The sequence below is a fragment of the Phycodurus eques genome, chromosome 12 (assembly GCF_024500275.1).
Source record: "Phycodurus eques isolate BA_2022a chromosome 12, UOR_Pequ_1.1, whole genome shotgun sequence".
NCBI classification, from domain to species: Eukaryota; Metazoa; Chordata; class Actinopteri; order Syngnathiformes; family Syngnathidae; genus Phycodurus; species Phycodurus eques.
The window spans coordinates 6,420,720-6,434,070 of NC_084536.1; the positions used below are offsets into that span (position 1 = coordinate 6,420,720).

The window sequence follows — 13,351 nt, forward strand, 5'->3', positions numbered from 1 at the left end:
GGGGGGCAAACCACCCCGCCATGCTTCCGCTAATCCTGCTTAAAATACTTCCAAGGTGGGTGTCCGCAAATGAGCCCAAACCAGCGTGAAGAATTAAGCGTCTATCACTGGAGTGGATCCCAATCAAGTACGGCACTTATCCCTTCTCACCCGCAGCATGGGTGTGACTGTGATCTTTGGTCTCATCGGAATCAATAAGAAAATACTTCCATCCATCCATTTTCTGAGCCGCTTCTCCTCACTAGGGTCGCGGGCGTGCTGGAGCCTATCCCAGCTGTCATCGGGCAGGAGGCGGGGTACACCCTGAACTGGTTGCCAGCCAATCGCAGGACACATAGAAACAAACAACCATTCGCACTCTCAGTCATGCCTACGGGCAATTTAGAGTCTCCAATTAATGAGAAAATACTTAACTATCCCAAATTCTCCTGACTTGGTCTCCCGCTTCCTGTTTGCTTACCTGTGTGCGGTTGAAGGCCACCCGGGCGAATACGGCCTGAGAGACGCTGGCTCTTTTCAGCTCATCTCGGACCTGCTGGTAGATTTCAGAGGAGACCTCTGAGGCCGAGGAGTTGCTTCCAAGGTGGTCACCGCCGATTTTGGAGGAGCCCCGCGGGATGGGCGGGTGGTTGAGGAACTGCTGGTTGATGGCCTGCGGGTGCTGGTGGGCCAGCAGCCGGCTGACGGCTATCTGCTGGTTGATGAGGTGGGCCATGGCGAGCTGCTGGCGCACCAGCTGCGGGGAGAGTTGAGGCGAGAGCAGCCCACCTGGGCCCAGTAGGGGCTGGAGGACCCCGGGCGGGTGGGGCGGCGGCTGTGCGGGCACCTGGCCCGTGTGGAGAGGGGGGCTGTGGTGGAGGGGGCCGTGCGGCGAGGGCTGTTGCTGGGGGAGAGGAGGTTGCTGGGGAGGCTGCGACGGTGCCTGCGGATCTCCAGATCCCACCTTCAGGAGGGGGCCGCCGCCCAGGTGACCGAGCTGCGCCAGGCCGGCCAAGTGAGGAGGGGGTCTCTGGCCCAGCATGCAGAAGTCCGCCATGTTGTCTCGCTCAACTGAAGAGGAGACCGGACTGTCAGTTGTTTACCCAAACATTTCCTTTGTTGTCATAAAGAAAAGATTGCTTACTTTTGATGTCAGCAGAATCTCGCCCTGACCACATCTTTTCCAAATAATCCACTGTTCAAAGAAGACAACAAACAAGAAGCAAAAGAAGGGTTTGTTTAATACATGTATGATATAAATAAATAAATGATGTAAATGTTAAAGTAAACCAATCTGCAGCAGTAGCACCATTCAAAACTAGACCTCCAATCTAATGGAAAATATCCTAAACTCTGCTCTCTCTAATGCCGTATATGTTTGCATTTTCTGTGACTTTAAAGTATGCAGTATGTTTTATTGTTAACTATTAATGATTCCCCTTAAGGGTGGCAATCTCAAGTCCCTTTCACACTCTGGCGCATCAAAAGCATACCAGTTGAGCCGCCATTTATTTTTCTTCGCTTTCAGGCAGAACTCACCAAATTGCTGTGACCGAATTATGCCTTTACACACCGTTTGACACGTTCAAACCTCTGTCCAGTAAATTCACATGTTGTGTTGAAGCTCCATCTCACATCAGAACCTTATGTTCAGCCAGGAAAAGCTATAGAAAAAGCTAAAGATATTTATCACTGCATAGTCGATAAAATTACTTTGGGTACCACTTGATTAGTGAGCCAACATTTGGCTGTACTGCTTGGCTGAATTATATTTGTATGTATTATTATATATAATATAAATGATATAATAATTATATTATGTTCATTATTGGGCGGCACGGTGGTCGGCTGGTTAGGACTTCTGCCTCACAGTTCTGAGAACCGGGTTTCAAATCCCGGCCTCGCTTGTGTGGAGTTTGCATGTTCTCCCCGTGCCTGTGTGGGTTTTCTCCGGGTACCGCGGTTTCCTCCCACATACCAAAAACATGCGTGGTAGGTTGATTGAAGACTCTAACTTGCCCTTAGGTGTGTATGTGAGTGCAAATGGTTGTTTGTTTCGATGTGCTCTGCAATTGGCTGGCGACCAGTTCAGAGTGTACCCCGCCTCTCGCCCGAAGATAGCCGGGATAGGCAACAGCAACCCGCAACCCGCGTGAGGAGAAGCGGTACAGAAAATGGATGGGTGGATGTTTATTATTATATTGTATTTTCTTATAAATGTCTTATACTTTACAATAGGGATCCCTTATTTCAGTTGTATATGGGCTCAGCTTGTCAGATTTAACTTTACCTTGCGAAATAGTAATCGTTCATATCTGTTTTCTTAAGGCTTCATAAAGTGTTTACACCTTGAATCTGAATCTCTTTACGAACCATTATAAATAGTTGCATTATTTTAAATCTATACTTGTTTTGTTTTGTGACGTGTGGCGGTATTGAGATCCAAACCTGTGTGGATGTAGCACTGTGTAAACTCGCGTACTTCTTTTTGCGCTTAAATGGCCATCAAATATAACAAACAGGCACTTTAAGCATGACCTGTACAGAACAAGAAGTTTTATAAAGCCTGGAATGGATTCCTTACATTATTTCTAATCCCAAAAAAATAAAGTTGAATTGACCAAATTGTAGGTCAAACTAATTGTGTTCGAGTTGCAAACTTTATTTATTGTCAGTCAATGCCACATTGGGACTGTTGAGTGTACCTTTGATTTTCTTGTACTTCTTGTACCAGCGACCAAACTCTTGGCATTTGGCGGTGGAGACGTTGGCATAGTAGGAGCTGTTCACGATGGACGAGATCATACTCTGAGAGACAGAAAAGACACGGACAAAGATAATTAATAACCGGCGCGATACCAAATGTGTACAGTCACGCAAAAAAAAAAAAAAAAAAGCCATGTGACACACACACAAACACAATTGAAACAGACAGTCAGTAATCACGACTGGAAGACACCCGCGGAAACTTGAGCCAGTTGAGCGCCTTGAGAGAATCTCCAGCCACACACACACACATATGCTTGCAATTGATCCGCTTGCTGCCATCAACGCCCCCACCAGAGCTCCATTTAAGCCCATAAATCTCCCGCAGCAGCCATTATGATGCGGTGAGAGCGCTAAACATGCAGCTGGGGAGTTAAAACACACCAGAGTTTGATTAAAATGTAGCAATAGTTATTAATCATTTTCATTTTCTAGCTTTCTAATTGTGTGTGGCGTTAAGACAGACAACTTGTCACCACTGACGTAGTTATCTTTTGTTGTTGTTTTTCTAACCTGCGACAGAGGACACTCTTTGGCCAGAGTGCTTTGATTCATTTCCTTGAGGAGCTCCTTGAGAGCGTTCCGCACGGTCGCGTGGTTCCATTGTTCACAGGGAAGGTCCTCAAGCTTGGAAAAACTACAACAACAAAAATGATAGTCAAAGGTGGGAAAAGTACTCACACTCTGTCGTAAAGACGAAGTACAGATATATGCATGTGTACCGGTAACTGTGTGCACATTCAATCTGTTGTGACAGATCAAATACTTTGTCAGTCAGCGACTGCTGCTTTCAACACAAAAGTGTTCAACCTCACACCCCTGTCCCAGTGTGGCGCAATAGGCCTAAACACAAGCAGTGTCCCGTCTCGGTTCACATGCCGATACTGATTTCCAAGGCAGAAGATTTGTCCCCCCTCCCTTCTGCAGCAGAGCTGGTTATACTGAGCAGGGACACACAGAGAAAAGGTGGAAACTTTTCTGCTTTTACAGGAAGTTTAAAAAGAGCTGCTGTCTGTGCATTTTGCTTTTTCTTTGTCTTTTAGCCAATATTTTGTTGACAGCTATTCAAGGATAACTGGCGTCTATGACATGAGCCATTTGCATAAGGCCATTCATCATTAAAGTTAACACTAAGTATCTCCAGTATCTCCTTCATCTCCAGTGCCTTTCCTGCCTTCTTTTAACCGCAAATAAATGAATCTAGGACCATGCGCACAGCTCTGCCAACATTACGGAGACGCGCATCAACATGTCAACAAATCCTGGCTGGTATGTGCCAAGACAATACCAACAAAAATGCCTCTCATCTGTACTTTATCTGGTTTTATCTGTCCATCAGGGCCTTGGCTCCACTCTTCCTGGGAGTCTGATGACAGATAAATTCTTGTAGGCTTCACTTGATTTTTGGTAATCAATTCTTCATGTGCAATCAGCTGCACATCACTCCATGGGCTTCAGAGCCGGATTGTGACTATAAAAATTAAAATCTTCATATCAAAAAAAATATATATATGTCTGACCTTTGTAGTTGAATACGGAGAGTGACCATGTGGTAGACCTCCAGGAGCATGTCGGCCACCGTCGCCTCGGGGGCGTCCGTCAGGAAGTGGATCGGCAGAGGGTTCCACCTCCCCACCTTGATGACACCTGAACGGGGCAATGCAGGGGGCAAGGTGCGTTTAGATTTGGATCGTAACATGAACCAACAAGCTGCTACAAAAATGCAAATATTGTATTTCCACAAATAGTGGCCCGAGTCTTTGAATTACACAAGATGTCTAATCAAATACGGCCTCGCTTGTGTGGAGTTTGCTTGTTCTCTCCGTGTACTCTGGTTTCTTCCTACATCCCAAAAACACGCACGGTCGGCTAATTGACGATTCTAAAATGTCCATAGGTACGAATGTGAGTGCAAATTGTTGTTTGTCTATATGTGCCCTGCGATTGGCTGGCAACCAGTTCAGTGTGTAACCTGCCTCTCGGACGCAGTTAGCTGGAATAGGCTCTAGCATACCCGAGTGAGGTTAAGCGGTGTAGAAAATAGATGGATGGATTTTAAGTGAAAGTGGACTTTCATACAAAATTTAAAAAAGCTATCGTGGAGAACTGTAGAAAAACGGCTAGAACTGCAAGACTAGAGGCTCACAACATTGTTGTGCGACCACATATTTAATATCCACAGGAACCTCGTTTACAACAGGCAAGAGACTGTGAACATGCATGAGTTGGTGCTGCTGATTTGGTTAGCAACAGAGTTGTAACAAGCTGAGCGGTATCACACAATGTCCGTGTGTCTATGAAGTGAGACCCCGTCCCACCTTTTCAGCATTTCCTTACATAAAGGCGTGGCTCCATCTCCGCTACTACCGCCAAAGGTGGAAAATCTCGTGGCAAAACACACTTTAATAATTTTACCAGTGACGTTTTTGTCAACCACGTAATTGTCCTTTGGTCGTTGAACACAAAATATGAAGACAATCCAACATTAACTTAATTTTTATGGATGCATCTTCATCATTTAGACTGCGGTCAGGTTTGACTTTTGAATGAATGAGTTGTTTCTTGTGTCTCTGTGATGTCAATACAGACCTCTTGATTCAAACAACATGTGAATTAGGATTATAAAAATCATGCGCGTACATGAGCAAGTACATACAAAGGCATGTATAGACACATGCACATGCACGCGCGCACACACACACACACACACACACACACACATTCATAGGTTGGCTGGAGCTGTAAAAACTAAACAAAGCTAATCACATTACTGTCCTCTAAATGAGATCCAGACCAGTCTGAGAGAAATCTCTTTCTCTTCCCGGACCCCTTTTGCATGCCCCTCTAATTGCCCTTGCTTCGGATTTGTCAATGCCCGTTAATCCCTCACTGGTCCTTTCACGGTGTTTATGGTCACAACATTACAGCTGCACAATCTAATGACATACACTCCAATCTAATGACATACACTCCACCGACCCTAGCGAGGATAAGCGGTATAGAAGAGGGATGGATGGACATGGCTCCAGGGGTGCTGGCAGGAATTTGGAACGCTGTGAAAAAATTGTCACTTCGGGCCCCTCCACGTCAATTAAATATACTGTTTTCTGAAACCCATGTCAGTCACGCTGTACCCCCGTTCCCTTACGGTGCCCCTCAACGAGACCACCAAGAAAACATCCGTTTGGAACACTTAATTATGAAGATGAAAATTGTAGATTATCAAGACAAAATAAATGTCTATTTATGCCCTTTTATTTCCTGTATTGAAGTTATGATTATTTTAGCCGTTCAAAGAAAGTCATGGACATAACCCCCGCTGCTCCCCCCCAAAAAAAAATCGCAAAAATGTGCTTTCGAAATTTTTTCCCAAAGAAAAATAATCACTTTTGGACATGCGTTTTATTTGACTGCTTCTCTTTGAGCTATTTGAATAACTGTTGCTGATAAATGAAAACGTGTGCTGTTATCCGCTAATTTTGTGCATTTTCTTTTCATCTGAAAACAGCCCATTTCCTTTGTGAAAAAGAACAAAAGTCGTGTCATTTTGTTTTTCACTGACCAGCAACTTTATAAATTGTTATGAAAATGAACTATTTTAATTTTGTCAGAGTTCACTGAAAAACATATAACTCTAAATGTTTATATGTATAGAGAGAGTATATATACAGTGGGTACGGAAAGTATTCCGACCCCCTTAAATTTTTCACTCTTTGTTATATTGCAGCCATTTGCTCAAATCATTCAAGTTCATTTTTTTCCCCTCATTAATGTACACACGGCGGCACAGTGGGCGACTGGTTAGAGCGTCTGCCTCACAGTTCTGAGGACCAGGGTTCAATCCCCGGCCTCGCCTGCGTGGAGTTTGCATGTTCTGCCCGTGCCTGCGTGGGTTTTTTCCGGGCACTCCGGTTTCCTCCCACATCCCAAAAACATGCATTCAATGGAGATGCTAATTTGCCCGTAGGTGTGACTGTGAGTGCAAATGGTTGTTTGTTTGTATGTGCCCTGCGATTGGCTGGCAACCAGTTCAGGGTGTACCCCGCCTCCTGCCCGATGATAGCTGGGATAGGCTCCAGCACGCCGGTGACCCTAGTGAGGAAAAGCGGCTCAGAAAATGGATGGATGGATAATGTACACACAGCACCCCGTATTGACAGAAAAAAATGGTATTGTGGAAATAGTTGCAGATTTATTAAAAAAGAAAAACTGAAATATCACACAGCCATAAGTATTCAGAGCCTTTGCTGTGACAATCGTATATTTAACTCAGATGCTGTCCATTTCTTCTGATCATCCTTGAGATGGTTCTACACCTCCATTGGAGTCCAGCTGTGTTTGATTATATTGACTTGATTAGGAAAGCCACATACCTGTCTATGTAAGATCTTACAGCTCACAGTGCATGTCAGAGCAAATGAGAATCATGAGGTCAAAGGAACTGCCTGAAGAGATCAGAGTGGCAAGGCACAGATCTGGCCTAGGCTACAAAAAAATGTCTGCTGCACTTAAGGTGCCCAAGAGCACAGTGGCCTACATAATCTTTAAAAGGAAGACGTTTAGGATGACCAGAACCCTTCCTCCAGCTGGCCGTTCGGCCAAACTGAGCAATTGCGGGAGAAGAGACTTGGTGAGAGAGGTAAAGAAGAACCCAAAGATCACTGTGGCTGAGCTCCAGAGGTGCAGTCGGGAGACTGCACTGATGGGAGAAAGTTCTAGAAAGTCAACCATCGCTCCAGCACTCCACCAGTCGGGGCTTTATGGCAGAGTGGCCCGACGGAAGCCTCTCCTCAGGGCAAGACACATGTAAGCCCGCATGGAGTTTGCTAAAAAGAAAAAATACCTGAAGTACTCCAAGATGGTGAGAAATAAGATTCTCTGGTCTGATGAGACCAAGATAGAAATTGTTGGCCTTTTAATTCTAAGCGGTATGTGTGGAGAAAACCAGGCACTGTTCATCACCTGTCCAGTAGTGGTGGCAGCATCATGCTGTGGAGGTGCTTTTTAGCTGCAGGGACAGGGAGACTGGTTGCAATCGAAGAAAAGATTAATGCAGCCAAGTACAGGGATATCCTGGACGAAAACCTTCTCCAGAGTGCTCAGGACCTCAGACTGGGCCGAAGGTTCACCTTCCAACAAGACAATTACCCGAATCACACAGCTAAAATAACAAAGGAGTGACTTCAGAACAACTCAGTGACTGTTCTTGAATGGCTCAGCCAGAGCCCTGACTTAAACCCAATTGAGCATCTCTGGAGTGACCTGAAAATGGCTGTCCATTAACGTTCACCATCCAACCTGACAGAACTGGAGCGGATCATTCCCAAAAATAGAATGGCAAATGATCCCCAAATCCACGTGTGAAAAACATGTTGCATCATTCCTAAAAAGACTCATGGCTGTATGAGCTCAAAAGGGTGCTTCTACTAAATACTGAGGAAAGGGTCTGAATACTTATTGCTGTGTGATATTTCAGTTTTTCTTTTTTAATAAATCTGCAAAAATTTCAACAATTCTGTTTTTGTCTGTCAATATGCAGTGCTGTGTGTACATTAATGAGGAAAAAAATAACTTAAATGATTAACTTGAATGATTTTAGTATAGTATAGAGTTTCCTCCGCAGGGTGTCCGGGCTCTCCCGCAGAGATAGGGTGAGAAGCTTGGTCATCCAGGAGCATCTCAGAGTAGAGCCGTTGCTCCTCCGCATTGAGAGGAGCCAGATGAGGTGGCTGGGGCATCTGATTCGGATGCCTCCCGGACGCCTCCCTGGTGAGGTGTTCCGGGCACGTCCCACCGGGAGGAGACCCCGGGGACGACCCAGGACACGCTGGAGAGAGAGGACTACATCCTTCGGCTGGCCTGGGAACGCCTCGTGATCCCCCCGGAAGAGCTGGATGAAGTGGCTGGGGAGAGGGAAGTCTGGGTGTCCCTGCTAAAGCTACTGCCCCCGCGACCCGACCGGGATAAGCGGTAGAAAATGGATGGATGGATGGATTTTAGTATATGGCTGCAACATAACAAAGAGTGAAAATTTTAAGGTGCTCTGAATACTTTCCGTACCCACTGTATATGTTTTTTATTGAACCACAATAATATTTATGTACTGTATCCCCTGTCAGACATGGCATATTTCTGCAAAAGACAATGTAAACAGTGATTTAAAGCCAAAATAAAGCACTGGATCCTCGTTTGGGAAACAACACATTTGGCCAACTAAACCAATAATGCAAAATGTAATATATGTTCATGTGTTATGACATGTCTGCGGAAAGCACTCTGGATATAAATGCCGATTTTTAAACAAAACAAATACATTTGAGATCATCTCTGACTCAATCTGTCGGTTTCACTTTGTGCGGTTGTTGTCGTCTGCACTCAGCATGCCTGATAATCGGCCGTCGGAATCAAACGCGTGAATAAGCAGACAAACACAAAAACTCACTGAGGACGTGTCCATGCAGCTTCTGGCATGCAACCGCACACACACACACACACACACACACACACACACAGTCTCTCACACACACATGCACACACACCTAGACACACACACATACACTTGGCAAGTACGTTAATAATTGATTTATCATTTCTGGTCAGCAAGGACACTCTCTGCTTGTTGTCCACATTTGAAAGCTGAAATTCTTGTTTTCTGCATTAAATATTCCAAGTGCCATCTGTGCGCCAGTATGGCTGCCCACGTGCACACTCCCGATCTTAGTGTGCCAGTGTCCCAAATCATTAGTTAAGGGCCTTTACAGTTCGGCTGGAAACTTTAAAATTCATGACTTTTTGATGCACGTAACTCAGTAAGTCCACAAATGTTTGATTAACTTGGTTAAAATGTTAATGAATAATAACTAGTTACACAAGAAAGTGTATCTGGGTAATAAATAAGGAAGTAGTAGCCACAATGGCTGTAACAATAGTGACTTGTAAAAGCGCAAGTACTGTATCAGTTTATTTAAACTGTGCAGTTTTCACCGTATCACCAGTGCGTCTTGTCATTGAAACAATACAATACCTCTACTCACCGTAAATATACAGTAGGCTATCTCTTAAACACACTAAGAGAACAATATACTCACTGTAACTTCACAGTGTCTAGTATAAGCACACTGTATCAGTTCTGCATCACCGTATCACTGCACAGTGTCCACTGCAGTGTATGTTTACTTTAACAAAACAGTGTGTGATAAGCACACTGTAACAATGTGTCACGCCGCGTCAGCTTACTTAAATTGTGCAGTCCACTGTAGCGACAGTGTGTCTTCTCACTGTAACAACGCATTGTTTCTTCAACACACTAAAGTTCCAGCATGTGTGCTCACTTATCTGCAGTGACTGTTTTGACTGTACAGCTACATTGTGTGCCCACTCACTGTGCGCACTCACTTTCTTCAATCTTAAACACAACGCAATGATAGTGTGATGTCTGGTCGCTATAGCAGCATTGTACAGTATTTCAAACACACTCCAGCACGACAATGTCGGAATTGTTTAGGAGTGTGTGCTTGTAGTTCAGAATGTCTGGTTTCAAATACGCCACAAGTAACTCAGTGAGTTCACAAATGTTTGATACACTTAGTTACAACATGAGTAGTCAAAAGAGTCAACAGCGCGACTCCTAAAAGAATGTCCCGCAAAGTCGAATGTCCGGCATGTTGGTGCCGCACGGACCCGTCAGACGTGGCACTGCAACAATGCTGACCACTGTTCACCGACGTCAAGCCCTAAAGTACACGTCTGCGCCCATCCGTGCTATAAAAGCCTTCGGCCCCTTATAATTGAAATAAACAATATCTCCCACTTAATTACCAGCCTGGGCTAATTAAAGAATGGCCGTGGTCCTCGACCGGACCTTTAAATACACCAGTGGGACGCAAGAATGCAGGACACAATTCAAACAGGCAGAAAATAGCCGGGACTCTGTGTAATTTTGGTCGTGGACCGCAGAGGGAAAAATGTATAATTTAAGCCAGAAATTATTCAGTTAACATAAATGGTTGTTTTAAAAAACAAAAAGTATTCATTAGAGAGAAGCCGGAGGGAGGCGCGTCTATTTTGTCTGCGACGCTGCATGACTATACACTCTTCTACTCACGGTGTATGGGTGCGTGTCTTCTTGATGGCATCTCTGCCTAGGTTAAATCAAGTTGACGTGTGTGTGTGTGTGTGTGTGTGTGTGTTGATATGCACAGGCTGTAAGTGGCGAGCGCTGCACTCACATTGTTTTTGCATTCTGTGCGGTGTGTGACGCCCACAAGCATGAGGGCCAAGTGGGGCAATGCACCACCATTTCCAGTAGGTGGCATGGTGTTGAAAACAACAACAAACAAGTTCGAGCCTTTAAAAGTCAGGATTCGGTTGCAAAAACAATGTCAATGAATAAGCTTGTCTCATCATTATAGTCCTACTTTTAAAGTCATTTACAGTGTCTTCTGACTTTGACTGTTGTCCCTACCATCTCTCCCTGTCCTTTTCCTGCCTTTTTATGCAGTAGAGCACCATGGATTCTGCCTAGCAACCAAAAGTGACTCGTAACAAGCTACATTTACTCTGTTACATTTACTTAAGTAACTTCCGGAATAAATTGTACTTTTCAGAGTAGTTTTACTTTCACATGAGAATTTTTGTACGTAAGAAATGCTACTTTTACTCCGTTAAATTAGGCTACGTTCCGCTCGCTACTTTTATTTGTATCTATTACTGCTTGCACGATCTGTTTATTTTGGTCCGTCAGAGAGACTTCCTTGGGCGCTGTCACATGGCTCTCTTATACCAAGCTAATGTAACCACTAGTTACGTTTGACGCCATTTCACCAATCAAAGCCAGGCAGTCGCATGATATGCACAAAGTCTCCGCGGAACCACACAGAGGCAAATATTTCAAAGCGACTAATTTACATGAAGTATGGCAGAAACAACGCAGGAAAAAACAGCGTCCAAATTGGTTATGTTCCTCTTTGGCCCGGAGGACACGACGTCCACAATTTCCAAAAACAATTTGAAATGTGGACTCGTCGGACCACAGAACACTTGTCCACTTTGCATCAGTCCATTTTAGATGAGCTCGGGCCCAGAGAAGCTGGCGGCGTTTCTGGGTGTTGTTGATAAATGGCTTTTGCTTTGCATAGTAGAGTTTTAATTTGCACTTACGGCTGTAGCGCCGAACACTATTTACTGACATTGGTTTTCTGAAGTGTTCCCGAGCCCATGTGGTGATATCCTTTACACATTGATGTCGGTTTTGATGCAGTGCCGCCTGAGGGATCGAAGGTGATGGGCATTCAATGTTGGTTTTCGGCCTTGCCGCTTACATGCAGTGATTTCTCCAGATTCTCTGCACCTTGATGATGAAATCCCTAAATTCCTTGCAATTGTACGTTGAGGAACATTGTCCTTAAACTATTTTCTCACGCACTTGTTCACAAAGAGGTGAACCTCGCCCCATCTTTGCTTGTGAGTGACTGAGCAATTCAGGGAAGCTCCTTTTATACCCAATCGTGGCACCCACCTGTTCCCAATTAGCCTGTTCACCTGTGGGATGTTTCAAACAGGTGTTTGATGAGCATTCCTCAACTTTCTCAGTCTTTTTTGCCACCTGTCCCAGATTGTTTGGAACGTGTTGTAGCCATAAAATTCTAAGTTAATGATTATTTGCTAAAAACAATAAAGTTCATCATTTTGAACATTAAATATCTTGTCTTTGTCGTGTAGTCAATTAAATATAGATTGAACATGATTTGCAAATCATTGTATTCTGTTTTTATTTATGTTTAACACAATGTCCCAACTTTATTGGAATTGGGGCTGGACTTTATTTTTCTTTACTGACTCTTATTTTGAAATTCACAGCCCTACTTTTATTTAGGGAATGAGGAAAACACACAGTTGTGCTCATGTGTTTGATTACCCAGGCAGAACACATTTAATTTTATTTTAATGGGATCCAAATTAAACTGTCAAGCATTTCAGAAATGCATTATCATTAAACGAAACATAACCATAAAGAAATTAATGATGATTGTTGTTCAGTCATCAGTCAGATTAAAAAAAAACAATAACAATATTTCACAAATTCTGCCAGGGTATGTAAATGTGCACAACTTTACATATTATGCAGTCATACGTAACCCTCTCATATTGGAATGAAAGTGTAGGCTACACCTTTTTCATAGCTTCGAGGTGGCGCTGGCATATTAGAATGAAAATGTACACCTTCTTCATAACCTCTAGGTGGCAGTGGCATATTGAAATGAATGTGTACCACTTTTTCATAATCTCTAGATCGCGGCATACATTTATAAAATGGGGACATTTTCTTTTCATTTCCCCCTATACCGATTCATAATGTGCACCGTTGATTTTTGAAATTTTTTTGGGGGGTGCACATCATTCATGAGAAATTGCAGTACCTTTGATCTAAAACTGGTTAGCAACAAGTAAGCGAAATCCAGTGCGTGTTAGTGTTCACAAAGCTTTTAAAGCATTCACCAGGTGAGCTACAGGACTGATAAGGAGCGCTGACCTTGAGGCCTTCAAAGAGGATTTATCTGAACCAGTATGTTTCCGAGTCAGGAAGAAAACGACAAACTTGATCACA

General features: G+C 43.9%; 1 protein-coding gene across 2 annotated transcripts in view; it reads right to left on the reverse strand.

Annotated features, from left to right (window-relative positions):
- Window positions 1–13,351, reverse strand: part of satb2 (SATB homeobox 2) — a 52,022-nt gene that overhangs the window by 23,596 nt on the left and 15,075 nt on the right. For both annotated transcript variants that reach the window (XM_061692625.1, XM_061692624.1), the window contains exons 4-8: window positions 4,266–4,392; window positions 3,259–3,382; window positions 2,685–2,787; window positions 1,124–1,174; window positions 461–1,050 (exon numbers count right to left, since the gene is read on the reverse strand). In XM_061692625.1, the coding sequence (XP_061548609.1) occupies window positions 461–1,050; window positions 1,124–1,174; window positions 2,685–2,787; window positions 3,259–3,382; window positions 4,266–4,392 (995 nt within the window). The remainder of the gene's footprint in view (window positions 1–460; window positions 1,051–1,123; window positions 1,175–2,684; window positions 2,788–3,258; window positions 3,383–4,265; window positions 4,393–13,351) is intronic.